The 25373-nt window shown below is 42.0% G+C and overlaps 1 protein-coding gene across 2 annotated transcripts in view; it reads left to right on the forward strand.

The window, feature by feature from the left end:
- AFG2A (AFG2 AAA ATPase homolog A) overlaps nucleotides 1–25373 on the forward strand; it is a 158716-nt gene that overhangs the window by 24627 nt on the left and 108716 nt on the right. For both annotated transcript variants that reach the window (XM_081926425.1, XM_081926426.1), the window contains exons 12-14: nucleotides 3925–3978; nucleotides 5883–5962; nucleotides 23234–23360. In XM_081926425.1, the coding sequence (XP_081782551.1) occupies nucleotides 3925–3978; nucleotides 5883–5962; nucleotides 23234–23360 (261 nt within the window). The remainder of the gene's footprint in view (nucleotides 1–3924; nucleotides 3979–5882; nucleotides 5963–23233; nucleotides 23361–25373) is intronic.

Below are 25373 nucleotides of genomic sequence, written 5' to 3' on the forward strand. Positions count from 1 at the left end.
CATTGGAAGCACATGCCATCCCTCCTTTGTCCTACTTTGGACCAAAAAAAAGCAAGTCACTTGAACCTTCCTGTTTAACTGATGCACTTTGAAGCAATACTTGTATCCAGTGTTCCTTCTATTCAGAGTAGAGCCATTGAAATGAATGGGCATGACTAATTTAGGTCCGTTAAGTTTCATGGGTCTACTCTGATGAGAACATAGTTGAATACAACAACTCAGAAGAAGAAGAAGAAGAAGAAGAGGAGTTTGGATTTGATATCCCACCTTTCACTCCCTTTAAGGAGTCTCAAAGGGGCTCACATTCTCCTTTCCCTTCCTCCCCCACAACAAACACTCTGTGAGGTGAGTGGGGCTGAGAGACTTCAGAGAAGTGTGACTGGCCCAAGGTCACCCAGCAACTGCATGTGGAGGAGCGGAGACGCGAACCCGGTTCCCCAGATTACGAGACTACCGCTCTTAACCACTACACCACACTGGCTCTCAGTGTGTGAACAGTCTTCGATTGTTTATTAATTTATTTCACAATATTTATATACCATTTGATTATGAAGGAAAAAACCTTGAGGCACCTCACAGAAGCAGTGAAGCTAACAGTAAAAGCTGTTTAAAACAGCTATTTAAAACATTCAACTAATAATTAAAATTAGCAGTAAGCTAAAATGTTGCCTCTAATTGCAGAAACTTGACTTTGTCCCTCTTTAACTATTTTACACAAAAGGGACGCGGGTGGCGCTGTGGGTTAAACCACACAGCCTAGGATTTGCCAATCAGAAGGTCAGCGGTTCAAATCCCTGTGACGGGGTGAGCTCCTGTTGCTCAGTCCCTGCTCCTGCCAACCTAGCAGTTCAAAAGCATGTCAAAGTGCAAGTAGATAAATCGGTACCGCTCTGGTGGGAAGGTAAACGGCGTTTCCGTGCGCTGCTCTGGTTCACCAGAAGCGGCTTAGTCATGCTGGCCACATGACCCGGAAGCTATACACCGGCTCCCTCGGCCAATAATGTGAGATGAGCGCCGCAACCCCAGAGTCGGCCACAACTGGTCAGGGGTCCCTTTGCCTTTAACTATTTTACACAGTACATAGTTAGACTGTAGAATTCGCTACAAACAAGATGTAGGGATGGCAGCCCACATGGGTGGGTGGCTTTAAAGGGGGGTTATACAGATTCATGGAGGTTGAGGCTATCAATGGCTGCCCTCCAGTTGCTGGGGAACAGGAGTGGTTCAGAGTTCTGTTGTGCTCATGACCTCATGTAGACTTCTGGTTGTCCACTGTGAGGACAAGATGCTGGACTAGCTATGGCTTCGGTCTGAACCAGCAGAGCTCTTGTGTTCTTAGATGGGATTAATAATTTCCACTCATGGGTTATACTAGGCTACATGCAAATCTGAGTAAAAAGGTAAAGGTAAAGGTACCCCTGCCCGTACGGGCCAGTCTTGACAGACTCTGGGGTTGTGCGCCCATCTCACTTAAGAGGCCAGGGGCCAGCGCTGTCCGGAGACACTTCCGGGTCACATGGCCAGCGTGACATCGCTGCTCTGGCGAGCCAGAGCCGCACACGGAAACGCCGTTTACCTTCCCGCTGGTAAGCGGTCCCTATTTATCTACTTGCACCCGGAGGTGCTTTCGAACTGCTAGGTTGGCAGGCGCTGGGACCGAGCAGCGGGAGCGCACCCCGCCGCAGGGATTCGAACTGCCGACCTTTCGATCGGCAAGTCCTAGGCACTGAGGCTTTAACCCACAGTGCCACCTGCGTCCCGTTACATCTGAGTAACAACCCCTTAATTGCCAGTTTTTATAAACAGAAGCAAGTGTTTTTGTGCAGAGAAGTGGGGAGGACCCTTAACCCTTTCCTGTCTCTACTATTTTCCTGCTGGAATTCCCCCTGTTTTTCCTCCTGTGATAGGATTCCAGGTGCATATGGGGTGTAAACATAATTGGAAACCTTGGCAGTTGGTTGGGAGGCAGGGAGTTGGAGTGGAAAAACAGTACACAGGAAGAAGGTTAGAGCACTCCTTTGCTGTTTCTCCATACAAGAACACCCACTGCCAAACTGCTTTTGTTTAAAAACAAGTTACAAGATATGAAAACTGTGTGTAATGTGTTGCTTGACCTCAGGCTATCAATCCATAAAAGAGAAGTGTTAAATAATTAGGCCTTTCTGATGTTCTAAATGTACAGGAGTGCCAACAGATCTAGCACTCTCTGGATTTTAAGAATACTTTAGAAACTAGCTGGCAAAACTTGTAGTGCCTCAAAAGAGCAAGAACAACATTTATGCAGGCAGGAGAAAGTCAGCGACTCCAACGTATTATTTGTATTTAGTAAATGTGTCCAATTGCGGTGGAAGGTTTTTTGGTAGAAAATGTTCTCGGTGCCTTATTTTCTGTTTTAAATAAGATCCTTTCAGTGTTAGCTTCTCTTTTTTTCCTGATTAGCAATGATTACAAAAATATACAATGTTGTCAGAGTTCTGACTTCATCTTGGCATTTTCTAATGTCCTGTATCCCTCTTCGGATTCCGTTCCGTGGCTCTCTGCCCTTGACATGTGCTTAAGTTTGGTTTTTCATCTGGGTCAAGTACGTCAAAATATTTTCCAGTTAAAATTTCCTCCGCCGTTTTTCTCCTTCCTCCTGGCCGCAGCAGTTAAAATAGATTAATGAGGCTTGGAAACCTCGCTGCTCTGCTTCATGAGCAACCATCACTGAATCCCCAGAAGAACACTGGTTAATGTTCCAATCAGGTTTTTTGGCAGATCCTCCTTTAGCTATTGTTTAGTAAGCAGAAGTATGAAATGTCACTCTGTGATCTGTGCTGATTGAGTAATAGACTTAAAAATTTAGCACATATTGAGCTCCATGCTGCCAACTCATTTATTAAGCAGAGTGCAAGAGGACAGGAACAGGGCATGTAGCTTTAGCTATCCAGTGAGCTGCACCAAAAATGCAGACCTGGGTTGGTGTTTCATTCTTTACTTCCACAATCACAAGGATCTGTTTCAAATGTTGCACTACTTAATATACCGTATTTTTCGCTCTATAAGACGCACCTAGTTTTTGAAGGAGGAAAACAAGAAAAAAAATATTCTGAATCTCAGAAGCCAGAACAGCAAGAGAGATCGCTGCGCAGCGAAAGCAGCAATCCCTCTTGCTGTTCTGGCTTCTGGGATAGCTGTGCAGCCTGCATTCGCTCCATAAGACACACACACATTTCCCCTTACTTTTTAGGAGGGGAAAAAGTGAGTCTTATAGAGCACAAAATACGGTAATCTCTTAGCGGTTTACATAAAAATACAACAACATTTTAATAAAGTCTCCTGATAACTTGATAAAAACAAAACGCAACTGCATTTCACAATAAAGCAGCCTTGCACAAAACAGGAAAATTAAAAATTAAGAGTCAGAGTCCAGGAAAGCTGGGGTAAACGCATATATTTTTCAGAGGCATTGGGAGGTCATTACTGTGTGAATCTCAGAGTCTTGAGATTCAGAGTAATCTCTTTATATGGCTGTGTATTTGGTATGCTTATAAATTTATATTTGTAAATTCAAATAAAAATGATTTTTTTTTTAAAAAAAAGGAAGGTCATTACTGTCTCTGCCTCATTAATTTACTGAAGGTAGGGGCATTCCAGGTGGTAGGTGCTGTCACTGAGAAGACCCGCTTCCATGTGGTCACGCAAGTGGCAATCACTAGTCATCAGGATTGAGGGGGCTTGTGTGTGGCGCCACGCAACCCAGAAGTTAGCGCCCTTGCTAATCATGGAACATCTAGCAGGGTATCCTTGGAAGATCCTGTATTATAGGGTTTATCTCTGATTAAGTATTCAAAAGTTCTTCAAGGTAGAATTCTATGTGATATGACAGATTTCTTTAAAGCTGTGTATGGCATAAGGTAAATGTATGTGACTCTTTTCATGCAGGGCCCTGAACTGATGAACAAATACGTTGGAGAATCTGAACGTGCAGTCAGAGAGGTAAGGTGTTATTAATTTAACTGGAATATTAAGTGCACATGTACAGGGATTTATAACACAATTTATTGTCTGTTTTGCTACATTATAGTCAGTTTTTTTGTTGCATCATGCAGTCATTGCTTTGCAGTAACTAGTTTTCACGGGTTCTGAATTATAGCAGTCTTCACTGCTTACTGCCATATGTTGATACGATGAAGTCAGCTTGTGTATGTATTTGCTAAGAGTGGAGGGTGTTCTTGGAAGCTCAATCTGATATCTCTGGCCCTTCCGGCCCCCCCATCCAAACTTACTAGGGGCCTGCAGCAGGATGGTTTTGCTGTGGGTTCACTGAAGACCTTTGGCACTTTCATAGCACTATCCTTGGCACAATGATCTATGTGCCAAGATAGATCTTGGCACATAGATCTATGTGATCACAATAGATCTTGGCACAATAGATCTATGTGATCTATTCGCTTCTAGATTAATTTATTAGGATATTGCCTCCAATGGAGTATTGTGCCCAGGATGTTACTAAAGCGCTGAAGACTCCAGAGTGAGACCTGGCTGCCGTCAGGTAAGTTTGAGGAAATGATGTGAGGCAACATGGTGCCTTACACAATGGGAATAGGGAAACACTGGTTTCGGTTAAATTAACTCGTGTGTTTACTGTGACCAGGACTTGTAATTTGAAAGGTGTTTTTTACAGTCTTCTTTTTCTTAACAGCAACAATGTCATTTCACAGGAGGGTATTGTAGAGTTGAAAGATGTAATTTGCAGAATGGCCTACATCAATCAGGGCTTTCACCTCTATATATGAGAGGCCAAGCTACCACTGGGGCCACATGCCTGGAGAAAGGAGGCAGATAGTGACAGCAGCTGCCAGCTGTGACCACAGTGATTCTTCAAGCTGGATGGGGGGGGGGGAATGCTGTTGTAATCATTGCCTTGATTATGCTGCTCCCATTAAATATTTTTAGTACATTATATATCATATCTACAATATATTACTTAGAGTGTACATACATAATGTTTGTATACTCTGCTTGTTTAATTAAAGCTGATATCTGCAGACTGTATAGTCAAAATTATTATTTGGCAACAAAAGGATTTTGTAAGCAATAATCAATACTAAGGGTAGAATTCAACATTGCACTTTTACGAATGTTACGTCTGCATAAGCAGATCAGCTTGCCAGATAGAAAAATCCTCCTGCCCCCCTCATGTGCTATCTTGAGGGTTCTCATGACTTTCCTGAGCCAATACAGAGGTGAGGAAAGGGGAAAAAGCTCCATTGCACAAGTGGAACGGCTTCCGCTGATGGGGATCATTAGGTGAATCCTGCCCTAATAATTCATTTATTCTAATGCTGCTGATGTGCTGTTTTGGTAGAATGGAATTCAATATTTTGTGTTCAACGAGTTGCATTCATGGAAAGGAGAAATATTTCAATAGCTTAGCTTTTGTTTGACAATTTTAAAATGATAGGAATTATCCTGTTAATGCTGTAGCAGCTGGTAACTATTTTGTTTTTACCAGGTGAGCCTGGAATATCCTTTGGCTAATTCTTAACAGGTTTTGCCAACTGATAGTATTAAAAAGTTAAAAGACATTTAAAATAGTAATTCCCAGATATATTTAGTATATGTTCAGTTAAAGTATATTTGCACAATTTTTTTTGTTGCTGTTTAGAGAAAAATTGGAGGGATGCAAGTAATATTATTTTAAATGGTTAACTCCACAGTCTACAAAAGCGCAGTCCATCAGTTGGACGTTCTAGATGATGCAAAGTTGTGTCATTATGGTTTATCTTGATATTGCAACCTATCCTGGATATCAGAGGCAAACCAAGGATAACAACTTTATTTGTGATTATGCAACTTCTTTGGACAATCTGGCAATTATTTTGTTTTTGTTTTGTCAGATCTTTAGGAAAGCCAGAGCTGTTTCACCCTCAATATTGTTCTTCGATGAAATAGATGCCCTGGCAGTAGAAAGGGGGAGGTAAGAAAAATTACCTACAAGGTTCTGGATCTGTTACTGCTTTGTACTTTCACATGAACAAGAAGTTGACTTTTGTATCTGTTTCCCTTGCATATTTAGATGGAAATTGGTTGGTTCATTTTATTAGGGATATAAGTGTTCTGCAGGACCTAGCAGTAATTCAAATAAGTGACTTTTTTCTTTTCAGTAAACATTTTAAAACTCCCCTGCTTTTAAAGACTGCCAAGAGAAGGATCCTAATTTTATTGATTTTTATTGTAACAGTGGTGCTGGGGGAGACCACCCCCACCCCTGCCTCCCTACCACCCTGGTGTTCTTTTTTTGATTGAAATTCCCCCATGAAATGACTGTTAACTCCACAGGGGAAGACTGTTTCCCTGACTGCCTTCCATTGCGGTAATAGCATCTGTGGGGGAAATTGGATTAGGCAAATGTCACAGGTGAAGGCTACCCATACTTTCGCTCCATTGTAACCAAGCATATATCCTTGATCATGCATTACATGCAGGCATGCAAGTGTGCATGTGCATGTGCTGGGAATGGAAATGTGATTTTCAAGATCTTCGGCTTGGAGTCAGAGCACGTCATGAGGATCATAGAATCATAGAGTTGGAAGAGACCACAAGGGCCATCGAGTCCAACCCACTGCCAAGCAGGAAACACCATCAGAGCACTCCTGACATATGGTTGTCAAGCCTCTGCTTAAAGACCTCCAAAGAAGGAGACTCCACCACACTCCTTGGCAGCAAATTCCACTGTCGAACAGCTCTTACTGTCAGGAAGTTCTTCCTAATGTTTAGGTGGAATCTTCTTTCTTGTAGTTTGGAACCATTGCTCCGTGTCCGCTTCTCTGGAGCAGCAGAAAACAACCTTTCTCCCTCCTCTATGTGACATCCTTTTATATATTTGAACATGGCTATCATATCACCCCTTAACCTCCTCTTCTCCAGGCTAAACATGCCCAGCTCCCTTAGCCGTTCCTCGTAAGGCATCGTTTCCAGGCCTTTGACCATTTTGGTTGCCCTCCTCTGGACACGTTCCAGTTTGTCAGTGTCCTTCTTGAACTGTGGTGCCCAGAACTGGACACAGTACTCCAGGTGAGGTCTGACCAGAGCAGAATACAGTGGCACTATTACTTCCCTTGATCTAGATGCTATACTCCTATTGATGCAGCCCAGAATTGCATTGGCTTTTTTAGCTGCCGCATCACACTGTTGGCTCATGTCAAGTTTGTGGTCAACCAAGACTCCTAGATCCTTTTCACATGTACTGCTCTCAAGCCAGGTGTCACCCATCTTGTATTTGTGCCTCTCATTTTTTTTGCCAAAGTGCAATACTTTACATGTTAAAATTCATCTTGTTTGTTTTGGCCCAGTTCTCTAATCTGTCAAGGTCGTTTTGAAGTGTGATCCTGTCCTCTGGGGTGTTAGCCACCCCTCCCAGTTTGGTGTCATCTGCAAATTTGATCAGGATGCCCTTGAGTCCATCATCCAAGTCGTTGATAAAGATGTTGAATAAGACTGGGCCCAAAACAGAACCCTGTGGTACCCCACTAGTCACTCTTCTCCAGGATGAAGAGGAACCATTGATGAGCACCCTTTGGGTTCGGTCAGTCAGCCAGTTACAAATCCACTGAGTGGTAGCATAGTCAAGATCGCATTTTACCAGCTTCTTTACAAGAATATCATGGGGCACCTTGTCAAATGCCTTGCTGAAATCAAGGTAGGCTACATCCACTGCGTTCCCTTCATCTACCAGGGTTGTAATTCTGTCAAAAAACGAGATCAGGTTAGTCTGACATGACTTATTTTTCAGAAATCCATGCTGACTATTGGTGATCACAGCATTCCGTTCTAGGTGCTCACAGACTGTTTGCTTAATGATCTGCTCCAGAATCTTCCCTGGTATTGATGTCAGACTGACTGGGCGGTAATTATTTGGGTCCTCTCTTTTCCCCTTTTTGAAAATAGGGACAACATTTGCCCTCCTCCAGTCTGCCGGGACTTCACCTGTTCTCCAGGAATTCTCAAAGATGACTGCCAGTGGTTCTGAGATCACATCTGCCAGTTCTTTTAATACTCTTGGATGCAGTTCATCTGGCCCTGGAGACTTGAATACATCTAAACTAGCCAAGTATTCTTGTACTATCTCCTTAGTTATTCTGGGCTGTGTTTCCTCTGCTGAATCATTTGCTCCAAATTCTTCAGGTTGGGCATTGTTTTCTTTATCGGAGAAGACTGAGGCAAAGAAGGCATTGAGGAGTTCAGCCCTTTCTGTGTCCCCTGTTTGCATTTCACCATCTTCTCCTCTGAGTGATCCCACTGTTTCTTTGTTCTTCGTTTTGCTACGAACATACCCATAAAAGCCTTTTTTGTTGCTTTTAACCTCTCTAGCAAGCCTGAGTTCATTCTGTGCTTTAGCTTTTCTGACTTTGTGTCTACACGTGCTGGCTATTTGTTTGAATTCCTCTTTGGTGGTTTCCCCCCTTTTCCATTTTTTGTACACATCCTTTTTTAATCTTAACTCAGTTAAAAGTTCTTTAGATAGCCACCCTGGCTTCTTTAGGCACCTTCCATGTTTCCGTCTCATTGGTATTGCCTGAAGTTGTGCTTTTACTATCTCCCTCTTAACAAACTCCCAGCCATCATGAACTCCCTTTCCTTTTAGTATTACTGTCCATGGGATCTCACCCAGCATTTCCCTAAGTTTTATGAAGTCGGCTTTCTTAAAGTCAAGAAATTGAGTCCTAGTATGCTTGGCTGCTCCTTTCCGCTGTATAGTAAACTTCAGAAGAGCATGATCACTCGCGCCTAATGATTCTTCCACTTCTACCCCACTAACCAGGTCATCAACATTGGTTAGGACCAGATCTAAAATGGCTGTTCCTCTTGTTGCTTCTCCCACTTGAAGTTGTCTGCAAGGCCAGTGAGGAATCTGACCTTATGCTCTTAGCTGAGTTTGACATCCAACAAATATCCGGGTAATTGAAGTCCCCCATTACTACTATCTCCCTTCCTTTTGCATGCTTGGCCATCTGTTCCAGGAAAGCATAATCTATGTTCTCCATTTGGCTTGGGGATCTATAGTAAACTCCCACAATGAGGTCACTGTTATTCTTCTCTCCCTTAATTTTGACCCAAATGCTCTCACTTTGGCTTTGAGGTTCTAAATCTTGGATCTCTTCACAGGTATACACATCCCTGACATATAACGCCACTCCTCCTCCTTTCTTGTCTGGTCTGTTTCTCTGAAATAGATTGTATCCCTCCATTATTACATTCCAATCGTGGGACTTATCCCACCAGGTTTCAGTGATGCCTATTATGTCATATTTAGTTTGCTGTACCAAGAGCTCAAGCTCATCTTGTTTATTTCCCATGCTTTGCTCATTAGTGTACAGACATTGAAGTCCATTAATCATTCCCCCATGTCTCTTATTTAAGGATTTTTTCCTCCCACCACTAGGTCTGTGTGCTGTTTGCTCCATTTGGTCTATGACATTTGGATGATCATCTTCATCAATTGATAGACTCCTACCTTCAGGAGCACATCTCGCTCCCCCACATTAGTCAGTTTAAAGCCCTCCTGATGAGGTTTCTGAGATTTTTGGCAAAAACATTCCTCCCAACCGTTGTGAGGTGCAACCCATCACTTGCCAGAAGTCCATCTTCAAGAAAATGCAGTCCGTGATCTAAGAATCCAAACCATTCCTGTTTACACCATTTGCGAAGCCAGCTGTTCACTTCCACTATTTTTCCCTCTCTCCCTGGGCCACGTCGTTCAACTGGGACAGATGAGATGACAATTTGTGCATTTAATTGCTTCAATTTCCTGCCCAGAGCCTCGTAGTCTCTTTTGATCTTCTGGAGGCTATTGCTTGCAGCGTCATTGGTTCCCACATGAACCAAGAGGAAGGGGTATTTGTCAGTGGGTTTTATGATTCCTTGCAGTCGTTCAGTTACATCTTGGATCTTAGCCCCGGGGAGACAGCACACTTCCCAAGACATCTTGTCAGGCCCACAGATCACTGCTTCTGTTCCCCTCAGTAGGGATTCCCCTATCACCACTACATGCCTCCTCTTAGGTTTGGTCGGGGGTCTTCCGTGAGCTGTCCGTTCCAAGGTCACCTGCACATTCCCTGAGGACTGACTTTGCTGCTCGTCTTCATATACCTGAACGACTGTAATGAGGGAGAGATCCTCAAATGGAGTCTGCTCTTCGTCTTCCATGCTAGGGGAGAGGACCTCAAAGTGATTGTGTATTTCTAAACAATCAGAACGAACCCTGGGCCTCCTACTTCTTTGAGTCACGTTTCTCCATATATCTGGCTCCTGTGTTGGTGAACTAGCCTCCTCCTCAGGGGAGTCCCCTGTCCCCTGTCTCCTCCTTGGTTGAGACGGTGTGCTCTGTTGCTTCCAAGAAGAGCTCCAGCTCTCTAATTCTTTGGAGCGTAGCTACACGTTCCTCCAGTTGCTGGACTTTGTCTTCTAAGAGGGCAATCAACATGCAATTGCTGCAGGTAAAGCTGCCTGCAACCTTTGGCAAGATGGCAAACATTGCGCAGGAACCGCAGGCGACTGCAGCTGTTCCCTCACCCTCCATCTTGAGAACGTGTCGTTGGGGGTGGCTACAGCGGTCCTCCATCATAAAAAGCATGAAGACAGGACAAATAACTCCCCCCCCAAAAAACCTAGGTCTCCCCCAACAAACGTTTGAGACTAGCTCCCCTAAATCTAAAAGATGGATCAAACTGCGCGCGCCGCCCCTCCCACAGCTAATCACCTGCCTCAACAGAAACCCTGCCCCCTCTGACCTTTGCACAGGGAGAGCAGCTAATCAGCCACAAAGAAACACACACACAAGAAAACCCTTTTTGCTCCTTCTTCAGCTGCTGCCCTGCAAGCTATGTTTGATGTTGCCTTGCACTTTCATTAGAATAGGAAATGGCCATAAAACAGAATCCCAAACTGTATGTTTATTTAATTACACTCTACGAGTATTTAACGCTTGATGGTTTCACGCATGAGGCACAAAAGTTTGTTAAAGACACTGTTTACAGAGAAACTTTTAAACAATGCTCTTTGTGAAACCAAGTCTCAGGTAGACTTTTCACACCTAGCAGGGATATCAGTGTCCCAAGCAGCAACACCCACCCAGCCCCTTCTAGGATTTAACTTCCCCATAGGGAATCAAAGCCAAGTTCCCTAGCTAACCCCTCTCAGATAGTCCAGCATAGTCTGCCCATAGACAATCCTCGTATCTAAGTGAGAGCCTATGGATAATCACTATCTGAGCCCACTCAAATAGGCAGAGACCCCATTTGCCCACCCAGATCAAAAGTCTGTCTCTGACTGTTAAACTGCTAGGGTCTAACTTAAATTCCACACATTCTCTCCTGATTGGTTGTTGGTCTCACCACTTTTCACTGGTTGTTGGGTCACCAGGAGGCAGACCCAGGGCCTGTCTGTCATAGTGCCTCGTGATGTAGTGATGTAATGTTTTAACATGCCAGTCACTTCCATCCATTGGACATGCTGGCTTGGTGTGGCTAATGGAAGTAGGAGTCCACAGCATCTGAAGAATACTATGCTCAATACCCCTGTTTAAAGTAAAGGAATGGCATTTCCAGAACCATTTGATAATGATGATGATGGTGATGATAATGTGATATCCAACTAGGTCACACAAAGTATACCCAATGAAATCAATGGACTTAAGTTACTAAGTCAATGTGCTCTGAATATGACTAATGTTGGATTTCACCCAACGAAAATAAGAGCTTCTGTTTTGTACATCTCCAGCTGTAATTTGCTTGTGTGACAGGGATGTAGAGTTACCAGAACAGTAGTCTCTTGCGTTAGCAGTAGCAAAGTTTTAGAGCTAAATTGTCAGATCTGACGTGAACATAGAACTGAAACAGAACACTAGCCAGTTGCTGTAATTTCTGCCCTTTGATGCAATCTGACTGTGGTGTCTCGTTATATGTTGCTATATTCGTTTCCTGCCCTTTTTTATTATGACACTTATATAAACTTTTAGCCTTTCTCCAGGGCACTATTAAACATGTCTAAACTAATTATTAAAGAAATTACAAACAGGAATAAACATGCCAAATACATATTTCTAATAAAGATTTTGAAGCTGTGCAATGTGATGAAAAGGCTGTTACAAGAAAAAAATGAAAATGGCCAGTTTTGCCCAGTATGTTCACTGGAGCCTTAATTTACAATGTTCCCATTCTAGCTAGGTGCACTTCGCAAACCATCATCTTATCTGGAGATAGATGGAGAAGGAGAAAACACAGCCTTGGCCTGTCCATTAGAGATAGGAGATGTGACCTTCAGTGTTCCATTGAAGACATCTGCTTTTTGGAGCATAGAAAAGAGCAGAGCAGGACACAAATATTTTATTGTCAAATGTGAACCATATGGGAGGTAAAATATGTAACATAGTTCTCATAAAATTCATCTGGAATTAAATGGTGTAGGAAACCAGACAAGGCACTTATTGGAAATGACCTGTTTTTACAGGCTGATTTTCCACAGTAGGAATTTGCAAATGCATTAGAGATGCTAACGATTTGCAGGCTCCAGAGATCCATTTCCTCTTCTATAACCAGACTGAGGTTTTCAAGGAAACACCTGTTGATATTGTCTCCCTAGTCCCCCTGTGCTTTTTCTACAGAACATATTGCTGTCGTTAAACGCCCTGTGCCCTTTCCCTACAGATAACTACTTCTGGTTATAATTTACCCTATTAATTGGCAGTGTTTGTGTAAAAATATTGGAATGAAAGATACTGCAGGTGGCTTTTGTGTGCAGAATAGCATTTGTATATCAGCTGCCTTTGCAGATATACAGGGCAGAAAAATGTAAATCAAGAAGCAGCTACATACACGTCATGTACAATTGAAACAGAATAAAAAGATAGGCATACAGCATAATACTGCTACTGGCTTGGCCCTTATTTGCACTTCTGTAGAAGATTGTTACCTGACCCTAAAGTAACCCCATGCACCCCTGAAGTGCTCGTTTTGTTTGTTAATTTAATGTATGCCACCCTTTGTCCTAAGGCCATGGGACGATTTCAGTATACTAACATAAACAACATAGTGTATAACACAGTGCATAACAGAGCAGTATCCTGCTAAACATTTCTATTATTATTATTATTATTATTATTATTATTATTATTATTTGTATCCCGCCCATCTGGCTGGGTTTCCCCAGCCACTCTGGGCGGCTTCCACAAAGACCAAAAATACACTAATATGCCATACATTAAAAACTTCCTTGAACAGGGCTGCCTTAAGATGTCTTCTGAATATCAGGTAGTTGTTTATCTCTTTGACATCTGATGGGAGGGCATTCCACAGGGTGGGCCCCACTACCAAGAAGGCCCTCTGCCTGGTTCCCTGTAGCTTCGCTTCTCGCAATGAGGGAACCGCCAGAAGGCCCTCGGCTCTGGACCTCAGCGTCCGGGCAGAACGATTTCTACTAGCACAAACACCTTTGATTGCACAACAGCACTTCCTCTCATCTGCATGCCCCCCAAATATATTCTGGGAGATATCCCAAGCACCTGGAACAGATTTAGGGTGGTGGGGCCACATAGGGAGAGATCAGGAAGGGGAATTTCCACTGTACAGCCAAAAGTGCTTGCGGTAGTGGAACTGTTTAGTTGGATAGTGCCATGAATATCCACAAAATACAAAACGTTAAAACAGTTGTTGGAGGCTGTGGGTAGTGGTAGGACTAAGTTGGGATTTCTGTAAGAATTGATTGTATCTCCATCATAGTAGCTACCTCTTATTTGGTGAAACCACAGCTAAGGGGGGTGGGGGTGGAAAGTGAAGGAAATTGCTAAGGTGGTGGGAGGACTAAAGAATGTATGAGAAGATTTGTATGTTATTTGCCAAGTTTAATAATAAAGAATGGCGAAGGCTGTGTCACTGATTTCCGAAGTGGAATTGAGCAAATAAAATGAGAGGTTTTGTTTTGAGACATTGTGGTTGTTCCTGCTGACTATCGTAGAACCACTTTGGCAGTCTTTGTTACAGTATTTAATAAATCTTCTGAAAGTAGTGGTGAATTTGGCATATATTAAATGAAACTGGCCAATTCACAGTCCAAATATACAATAAGGAACAATCTGTACTACTGAAGAAATGGATGCCTTTCCTATTTCTCTGTGGTTCTGACTAATATTGGGTTTCTTTTAGTTAGCTGCCTTTTCTTGGCATTATTTCATAAAAGACGTCTGCATTGAGGTCATGTCCACATGAATGTTCCAGATACAACTGTATGCGAGAAGGAATGTTTGTTCCTAAATAATCCTTTCCTTTTCAAAGCTTCAGATTCTTAACAAATTGTGCAGCTGCAGAGAATTATGGGTAATTCCTTGGTATCCTGACCATGTAAAACCTAATTCCACTGACCGGTAAACTTTGCCAAGAGGAAATGGCTTGGTAATTAAACTTGAAGGTGATGAATGAACATGGTTCTGTGTAAATGCAGTCCAGACAGTCTGTTTGCTGAACTTGGGATATCTACGTGCTTTGGAAATAGGATGCTGTTTATACATGTAGGATTGTGGGGAGTTTTAGGCAATAGACATGTTTGTTCCTTTTTGTTTTTTTATAAGCAGTTTCAGGCATGAAAAATTGTGGGTTGGAGAGAACACTACTGTTAAATTCCTTTTTAAAAAGTCAGTGCTTTGCTGTACATTATTGAAGGAAGAGAACTATATAAGGCACCAGTTTGTTTTCTGAGGCCAAGAAGGGGATGCGTGTGAACAGAAGGTAACCACTGTGCTCTCGAAAATGTAGCCATTTCGGGAACTACTTTTGATTATACTTTAAATGCACATGGACATTTATCTGGTCATGCAAAATGAAGTGACTGAATGGTGAAAGAAAAATCAAAGGCCAAAATCTATAGTAAAATCTACAGGTTTGGCTGTAAGTAATCGGCACCAGAAAACAATATGTAGTAAGTGTCAATTTTGTGACTTAAATTCAAACGTTACAGCTACAATGAAACACTTCCTCTATATCCAGTAAGGTAATTATATATTTTTCTTCACTTGAAGCACTTTTAAGTGGAAAGGACTAATTAAAAAGTGGCTTCTACTTCAGTTTAGATGCACATCCTTGCATGACAACAAAAAACTAAGCCCTGACTCAGTAATGTGGAATGCATAAGCACCTGACTTTTCAGAATTCAGCTTGCTTCTTGGCCCACGTCCAGCCCATCACTGCCTGCAAACAGTCTAGCACCTTAGCCAACTCTCCTGATTGAGATGGAAATAAGAGATGCCTGTCATCTGCATATTGGTGGCACTTTGCTCCAATATCTTGGGTTCCAGTGTCTTCATAGAGGTGTCAAATAGCATGGGTGACAAGACAGAACTCTGTGGGACATCACAGGAAAACGCTTGTGGTGTCCAACAGTGGCCTCCCTTAACTACTTTCTGGAAGTTTGAGCAGAACCACTCCCAGCCCCCACCACCTTGAGCCGCTCCAAAAGGATACCAAGGTCAAGAAAGCTGCTGAAAGGTCAAGAAGAATGACCAGGGTTGCACACTCTCCATCTCTGTCTCCTGACAAATGTCATATCCAGGGTGGCCAATTTGGTTTCAGTGCCATCACTACAATAGATCCAGATTCTCAGTTTCCTCCAACCATGAATGAAGCTTGCCTCCAAAGCGGATATTAGCCACTGGGCGATAGTTATTTAACATTTCTGGGTCCATGGAGGCCTTCTTAAGAAGGGGCACTCCACAGCCTCCTCAAGACAGGTGGTATTTCCTCTCTTCCAGTGAAGCATTGATGACTCCCTAGACCGAGAGAGAGAGAGAGAGAGAGAGAGAGAGAGAGAGAGAGAAAGAAAGAAACCAGTTTTTGCTGGGTATAGCACTGGATAAATATTTTAGATTTTGTTTAAAATTCCAACCAGCAATCCCTGGTATTGTATTTAAATATTGATATAATATTCTGCTGTAAGAGGAATCCAGCTTGTGTCCACATTGTAGTCTGTAGTACGTCCAGATTAAACTTCAGTTGATTCTACAGTCGGCGTGATTGATTACAATTTTCAGCTTGATTAACTTCCAGGAATGCACAGAAGGAGAACTGCTGAAGGGGGGAAATAAAGAAAGGAAATGGAAAAGTGCTGTCAAGTTTCTTTCTAAAAGACAGCTGCTGCAAGCTGAATATAATATTGGAATATTAAAACTGGTTATCTTTTTCACTGTGCATAAGCACTGCACTATAAATACAAAGCTTATATCCCTTTGCAGAATCGTGCTATAAGGCTTGTTTACATGTTACACTGAACCAGGTGCAAACTGCCTATGCATGTACAATTATTTTTTGTGAAACAGTAAATATTTTATTATTTGTACAGCTCAGTTACTGTAACCACTGGTGCACAGACTACATTCTTTTGAATGTCACATATGAATAACTGTGCAACTGTAACGTAGACAGGTTGTACTTTCATTGGATATAACATGTCAACACTCCTAATGAAGCTACTGTTTAAGCAACCTCACATATTACCATTAATGCACTTGTTTCATTAATGCATTTGTTTTGTTTATTGGTACTTAGAGTGAATGAAGTTAAATGCATGTTACTTACATGTACACAGGATGTAGGTTTTAGGAGTATGTAAATCTTACAGTAAAAAAAAAAATACTGCTGAAATGCATAACAGCATATAAAACCACAATTAAAACAGTAAAGAAAATCCCCATGCCCCCAAATCAGTAATGACACCAACATATAATTTGTGTATGAAAACATTTTGTCCAAGTTTCTGGAGCAATTTATAGGTATGTCTTACCTAGCTGTATGGAATATTACTCATATGTACCGTGTGTTTGGTACATATGTGGAACAAAACATGTATACTATGACTTGTAAAGTGTGAGTTGTTATATCTTTAAACACAGATCAGGAATTTATTGTTGAGTAGAGTTGATTAGTCTTGTGGTCTTTACCTGAGGAAATAGTCATTCATAAAAGTGTGAGTTTATGTTACAATAAAGGCCAAAATAGGTTTTTAGAAACTGTCTTGGCAGATGCCCATAATAGCAATTGGTAATCTTGATTGTTGCTTTTATTGAAAATAAGCACTCTGGAAAGCCTTGTCCTGCCAAAAACATATTTCACCAGAACTTGTGAGAGGAAGGAAATAAAACAGTGTGACAGTTAATTACAACCATGGTAGCTGGACTGAAAAGTCTGACCTGGCAGGTGTGCTTTGCTGACAGCTTTCCTCCTGTGAAAGCCTGACAGAAATGTCAGACTCAATACATTCTTCATACTGTGTGATTGTGGTGATTTTAGTGTGGGAGTGTGTTGGCAGGCAGGGGGTTTGGTATTTTAGGAATGTTTTACCTCAGAAACTTCTAGAGAAGTTAGGAATACTAGTCAAAAGACGTGTGCTGGAGTTATAATTTTTTTGGAAGTAAGTTGCTTGAGGTTTTTAAAAATCATTTTCAGGTAACCATAAAATACACTTGATTTTCATGGACAATGTACAATGTGTATAAGAAGTGGAGCAAACCAAATTTCTCTCTACTGTTCTTATTTCTCTAGATTTTTGAAGGTATAAACTGTAAAGGATAAGCTTCTTTTAAAAGGGTAACGGTAGTTTAAAAAAAAATATTAAAAAATACTCTGGAAAGCTGTTTTTTCCAAGATCCATTTTCATTAGGATTTGTAAAATGAAGGAAATAAAACAGTGTTGCAGTCATTTTTTACTTGTGTGTGGCCCCTTTCCACACAATACATTTAAAGCAGTATCATACTACTTGCTTCCCCAGAGAGCTATGGGAACTGTTGTTTTGTTGTTTTTTAAAGGGAGCTGAGAGTGATTAGGAGACTCTCCTCATACAGAACTACAATTTCCAGAGCTACACTTAATCACTCTGGAAACTGTAGCTCTGTGCGGGAACTAGAGGTCTTTCCTGACAACTTTCAGGATTCTTTGTGAGAAGCCATGGCGGTTTAAAGTGGAATGATACTGCTTTAAATGTATAGTGCAGGTGTGACCTCTGTGTGTGTGTAATAAAATTAAGGTGTATTTATTTTTTCTGCACATAACCCGCACAGCTTCCCACATGGTTGCATTTGTGCTGCTAGGATGTCATATATTATCAGTATTTTGTTATTACATTTTCTCAGCATTTACCCCAGATAGCATCATCTTTGCATCTGTGACCCTGTGTATTGCGGGCACCTGTGGGGCATTTTGTGAAACATACTTGATGATGGTAACATAATGGGTGGCATTAAACTAATGTGCCCCGATAAGCGCAAGGATTTTTGCTTGTGCTGTGGGACTTCCCTCTCGCCCTGCACATGCCCTGTGCCATCTCCAAATCTGCCCCAGAGGGAACCCAAAAACAGATCTAGGAGTACCACAGAAGGATGGAAAAGTACACTGCACAAGCAGATATCCTTGGTCTTAGGGAACATTCACACAGTGCAAATTGGGTACAGTGGTACCTCGGGTTACAGGTGCTTCAGGTTACAGACTCCACTAACCCAGAAATAGTACCTCAGGTTAAGAACTTTGCTTCAGGATGAGAACAGAAATCGTGCGGCGGCGGGAGGCCCCATTAGCTAAAGTGGCACCTCAGGTTAAGAACAGTTTCAGGTTAAGAACGGACCTCCGGAACGAATTAAGTTCTTAACCCGAGGTACCGCTGTACTCCTCTTCCGCCTGTGTTTCAGAAACTTGCTTGGGTGTAGCTTAGGGAGCAATTAGAAATAGAGTGGAAGATGTTCAGGTTCAGTTTAATCTATTAAACTTCCAGAGATTAAAGTAGCCCCCATGGTATTACAAGAATTCAGTTTAATCAGAGCTATATAAACTCCCTTAGTAGGCCTTGCTAAGTACTCTGTTTGAAGGGCCCTGACTCTACTAAGGTTTCAGTTTATGCTCTCAGCTGTTGTGGATGATCCTCAAAGAAATTCTACATATAACTTGAGAAACAGATTCTGTGGGGATGGGTAGTTAAACATTTATCTTCTGAGTAGTTTGGGACGTTAACATTTTGTGTCTCATACTGCTTTAGCAGCCATAAAATTGATAACCTTCACGTAGTCATACCTTGGGTTAAATGTGCTTCAGGTTGAGCGTTTTCAAGTTACACTCCGCAGCAACCCAGAAGTAATGGAGCGAGTTACTTCCGGGTTTTGCCGCTCGTGCATGCGCAGATGCTCAAAATGACGTCACATGCATGCGCGGAAGTGGCAAAACGTGTCCCGCGCACGTGCTGTCGCGTCTTACGTTTTACTCAGGATGCGAACAGGGCTTCAGAACGGACCCCGTTCACATCCAGAGGTACCACTGTATGTCTGACTTCTGGTTCCTTAGGTTAGTCCTTTTTTTGTTGGCCCTGTTTCACTTCTAAATTACTCCCTCCTTAAATCCAACCTTCAGTCTCCCAGGGGTAACAACCCACCTGTTAAGTATAACTTGTTAAGTTGGCATACCTGACAACTCCGTTTTGCTCACAGTAATAACTGTTGGAGAGCTTTTAAATCAGGAACAGGGAACCTTTTCAAGCCACATTGCCCTTTGGGAAACCTTCCAAAGGCCACTTGCCAGTGGTGGATGAGGACAGTGGCAAAAGTGGGTGGAGCAGTGGACATAAATGTTACCTCTGTACAGTAGGTTAGTTTCCACATTCCAACAGCATTGTTCTCCTTCATCTAGACAAACGAAGCGTTATCAACATTCACTGGTACATTCAAGGTGCAAAGCAGAACTAGTGGGTGGATGTGTTTTAGGGAGAATTATGAGGGCCAGACATAGAGACCAGGAGTGCCACATTGGCCCAGTCTTGCAGTGCACTCTTATGGATGGTTTGAATTTTCTTAGTGACTGGTGACAGAAGCAGGTTAATCTAGAATTCCAGGTTAATCTAGACTGCAAGAGCATGCTGTTGCAGAAATGTTGCTGTTTGTAAACAATTCCAAGAGGTGGTCAGCTTGTTGCATTTTCCAGATATGGGTTTCAGTGTAATTATCTAATGATTTTGGCTCAGTTTATTACACCTGCTTTTATTGTGAATTCTATAGAAAGTGAGAGTATGGAAAATCACTCTATTCAAAACTGTGGGTGGAAATAGGTACCATAAAAGTTTTACAACTTTGCCTTTTTTAACACTGTGAAATCACAAAGTTGAATGTACAGTGGTACCTCGGGTTACATACGCTTCAGGTTACATACGCTTCAGGTTACAGACTCCTCTAACCCAGAAATAGTACCTCAGGTTAAGAACTTTGCTTCAGGATGAAAACAGAAATCGTGCTCTGGCGGTGCGGCAGCAGTAGGAGGCCCCATTAGCTAAAGTGGTGCTTCAGGTGCTTCGAGCACAGTTTCAGGTTTAGTATGGACCTCCGGAACAAATTAAGTACTTAACCCGAGGTACCACTGTACAAGATAGATAGCAATTGGAGTTGGTATTTTATCTTAAAGGTGCTGTCGGAAGCTCATCATTTCACTCTTAAGTCTTGCTCTCCTGACCATTCTTCAGTAGTAATCTTTTTAAAAAGCTTGTTTCTGTCATTGCTATTGATTCCCTAAGCTTCAGACAGCTGTCATTGGACAGGTGAACAGGCACACATGCACACCTCACAAACATTGGCATTCTGTTTGGCCTTCAGTCGGGTTTGTTGACAGGAAACTGTTTTGCATCAGTTTTTGCCTGATTACTATTTCTGTAGTGCTGGGATGGTGACATCATGGTTCACAGGTCAGCTGGCGCTGGTGGGGAAGAAACGCTTATTGGCTGGATGCTGGTTTTATAAATGGGTCTGAAAGGTTAAACATAATTTGTGTATCTGAGTTGTGCTTGCGTCAAAAACCGAGACAGCCTTAATGAGCATTGCCTGCTTTAATTTGAAATTCTTGTTGGGAAATCATGGGAAAATGGAAAAAATACATGCTTGTATGTCACCCCTCAGATTAACAGTTTATGCAGAGCTCAAACATCTGAGCACACATGCTGCTGACGCAGTTCTGGAGCAGCTGGTGGAGAAATCTCCTGCTATAAATGTCTGTCTGTCTGCATTTTTATAGGATAGCCTGTTAAGCCAAAAGGGCTTGTTTACTTGTAGGAGTCATGCTAAATATGGTGTGTAATCTGACAGCTGAGTTCCATGCATAAAGGAAAGCACGGCAGCTTTGGGCTACATGGAGGACTTAAATCTATATTAATATCAGTGTGGGCAGGGGTATTGTACAGCAAAGGCATACAGGGTAAATGCTTATTTGGAAAACAATCAAAATACACATGAAACATTGCATTTTAGGTACCGGAAGCATATGCAAAAGGAAAGCAATTCTACTTTTTCTGTTTCCTTTCCTTTCTGGTTCTTAGTTGATTCATTTCCAATTGGGAATTTTGACATGTGCAAGTATCTGGATACTAAATTCTGTGACTAAGTATTTGTCATCTTTCCTTCATTCCCACTTCCCACCTGTTCCAAATTTTCAGCTCCACTTAGCAGCAGTTGTTCAAGGGAGCTTTTGGAACAAACTGCACTCTTCCAGGGCATTTCTTGGGGTTGGTTATCTATGTAGCTAACACCAACTGAATAAAGTAAGAGAGCAATCCAGCTAAAGTTGATGACTTAATTCTCTGTTCTGTAGGCGAGTAAAACATGTGTCTCCTCTGAAACCAGTGGGAATTAAGACTGCACACACATTAGGGAGCAAGTCCTATTGAACTCAATGAGACTTATTTTTGAGTGAGCATGCTTGGGATTATGTTTCAAGAAGGTTTTATTTTGTCAGGTGTCATTGCCTGAGTTTGTACTTGTAGATAAGGGACAGCTAATAGGAGAAGACAAGAGTGTATCTTAGCTGCGCTATTTACTTCCCTGGTTTTGCCCCATGTGCACCCCACATTAGCTATGCCATAAATCAAAATTAGGACAATTATTGCACAAGACCCAATTGTAAATGCTACTGAGGGCAGGGCTCATAAAATGGAACAGACTCTTGTGAAAGCAAATATAAAAAGCTCATATGTCAGCAGGATCAATCTTGTAAAACAAGCTTTGCATCTGCCATTTTGTACCTATTACATATTTAAAGTAATAAATGTGGAAGTTATAATTAAATATCCAACTGCATTTTTGAACTCACTTTTTCACATGTAGTTAATAAAAAATAAAAACCCCACACAAAACACAAACAGGCTAACTTCTGAAATCTCTTCCAGGCGAAAAATGTCTTTTCTTTTTGAGACTTAACCATTTGGTGATTTCAAAACAACATATGTATTTAACATCTGGAGCAACAGCTGTGCAAAATTAATAAGAAGGTGGTTTTATGGGTTAGCTGGCCACTGCTCAGTTTGGTCTTACTTGGGGAAAGTGGAAGAAATGAATCTGTAAAAGGCTTTCGTTTCACTTACAGTGTTAGATGACCTGCATTGGTGGCAGAAACTAAAGCACTGTCTGAGCAGCGTTTTAATGTTGCCAATACATCTTTACAAAATCAACCCATACAAATGCCACAATAAATCACTTGCCAAGTTCTGACTTACTTTGTTTTGTTGGTGTTTGGTAGCCAAGTTGGCGGGAGTTGCAGGAAAAGGATACTGGTCCCAAAACAATAGCTTCAGTTTTTAAGAAATCGGTTTCATGTTTGTGTTCTTGTTGGTAAGCCCTGTTTGAGTACATCCAAACCATTAGTGATAATGGGCAAAGGGGGGGGGGGAGAGAGAGTCAATTACACTGATATTTTGCTGAAAAATGAACCACCAACAAATCCATGACCTGTCAATAACTTCCTCTTTCAGAATGTGGAAAGGAACTAGGCTATCCTTGATTTGATCACATAGCAAATCAGGAAAAGCTGATACATCAGATTAATGTAGCACAGGGATGGAGAACTTCTAAGCATCTCTATTTGGCCCTTTGGATGCTGTCCAGGCCACTCGCTTGAGTGCTTTTGCCTAGCCAAATGTGTCCTTGAACAGTGGCAATGCCTCTTACGTGCTTGAAAGGAGGATGGATGTGGCATCTGTAGAAATATTTGACTTTTGCATGCCTGGAATTTATTCTCCTGGACAAAGGTTAAGAGCCACACCATTGCTCTGCCCAGTTTTTCCTCTAGTCCCTCTCACCAGTGGCATGCAGCCCCTGGAAAGTTGCCTATGAGGGAACGTGGTCCTCAAGCTGAAGTAGTGTTTAAGAAATGAGCACCCACTACTATGGCTTTCGTTTTGTTTTTCCATTAGCTCTTCAAGTTCTGGGAATGTGGCAGACCGCATCTTGGCACAGCTGCTGACAGAAATGGACGGGATTGAACAGCTAAAGGATGTGACTGTTTTGGCTGCGACAAACCGACCAGATATGATAGACAAGGTAAGAGGTTTGGGCACTTGCCCCTACTTTTGTTAAAACTACTTTACTGGAAGTGAAATGTTTTAAGATTGCAGTCAATTGTAGTCAAACGTCTTTGTAAAGTACTGGATTTTTTTTAAAGGGTTTTTGTATAAGGCTCAACAAAAACAGTTGTTCTCCTGGTTTTCAGAAGAAACAATGGTTTGCTCCACCAGTGCTGCTTCTTCAGCATTTTTTGAAAGCAATATGCAAACTGACCACTAAGACCCCTATGCATTTACAAGGCAGTAGGATAGAGATGTTTGCTGCAGCCGGACCAGCTTTGAGCGATTTGGTCTGCTTGGGATCTTGGGGTCCTTTGTTTCAGGATTAATGGACCATTTTGTAGAGTTGGCCAGCCTTGGAAGTACTGTACCTTGAAACCTCAGAACTAAATACATATCTCCAGTCCATGTGGGATGAAAGGAAATTTTTCTTTCCATAGGCAAGAGGAAATTTCCCCCACACCCATCAGTTACCTAGCCTGCGATACACTGTTGCTTTCCTCCGATAGCTAAAATTGTAGGTAGTCATTCAGAGAATGTTTAAGCAAATTGTGCAATGTGTCTTTGTTCTCTCAAATGTGTTTTTGTTTAGAATTGCATCCAATCTCCTAACTTTGAACCTTCATAGACATCGAGAATGATAGCTTGTTAGCCCTCCCTGAATTGAGTGCCCTTCTTCGTAAGACAAAAACAGAAATTTACCAGCAAGAATGTCCTTTTCTTGGCTTCCATCATCCATAATACCTCTGGCATCTATTTGTAATGGCAGGCTAGAACAGAAGAAGCTGTTACAACCCCAGGGAACTCTGTGATTGTTTCACAACAGGAAGTAATGTGTGTGTAGCTGAAGAATTGGATTGCTTTAGCTCCTGCTGGGTGAGATCTGAGTGTCAAACACATTAGCTGGGATGCCTAGAGCATAAGGGCTGAGAATGAAGTGATAGTTTGTGGTTTGTGATGGCACCCTGGTGTTTCTGACAGCTCATCCCAGCAGTGTGCAGCAGTTGCATCCTCAAGTGCCCTATTTGCATGAGAATGACAGGATGTGATTGGACAAATGAAGATTAATGAGAGAGTGTAGTGTCAGTGTGCTATATTGTCTTTAGATTCATGGTGCTCTTTGTTTCATTACCAGTGAGAAAATTCAGTGTAGCATGGAACAGAAACTGGGGGAAATATAGTGAATGAAAAATATGACCAGAGTTTAGATCTGGTTTCATTTAAAACCAAACCATGCTCATCCTGAAATAAAATGCAAAATATATGTGCTTGCATGTAAAGCAGTGGATATCCACATCAGACTGTGTTCATGCATCCAAGCTTCATAGATTAGGGGCATCATGTTGGTTTTTCTGTCATTTGCATAGCAGAATAGGCTCCACTAGAATCAGGGTGATGCTGTGCACATGCTAGTAGCATTATCAAAAAATTCTCTCACAGTGTACTGTACCTACATTTTGGGGAAATTCTTCCTTAGTGTCTGCTTTGGTATTAATTTGTTGAACCAGGAGTTGAAAATTCTCATTCTGCTGCCCTGTCAATTGGATCAAATATAGAAAGTTTGCTTCTTCTTGTTGGTTCAAAGGAAAGTTGTTTCCTCTTATTATGTTATGAAATTTAATATTCCAGTAAAGGCAAAGGGACCACTGACCATTAGGTCCAGTTGTGGACGACTCTGGGGTTGCGGCACTCATCTCGCTTTATTGGCCGAGGGAGCCGGTGTACACATTCCGGGTCATGTGGCCAGCATGACTAAGCCGCTTCTGGCAAACCAGAGCAACACACGGAAACGCCATTTGCCTTCCCGCCGGAGCAGTACCTGTTTATCTACTTGCACTTTGACGTGCTTTCAAACTGCTAGGTTGGCAGGAGCAGGGACCGAGCAACAGGAGCTCATCCCGTCGCGGGGATTTGAACTGCTGACCTTCCGATCGGCAAGCCCTAGGCTCTGTGGTTTAGACCACAGCACCACCCTCATACATATTCCAGT

The sequence above is a fragment of the Podarcis melisellensis genome (genome assembly GCF_964234715.1).
Source record: "Podarcis melisellensis genome assembly, chromosome: 9".
Taxonomy (NCBI): Eukaryota; Metazoa; Chordata; class Lepidosauria; order Squamata; family Lacertidae; genus Podarcis; species Podarcis melisellensis.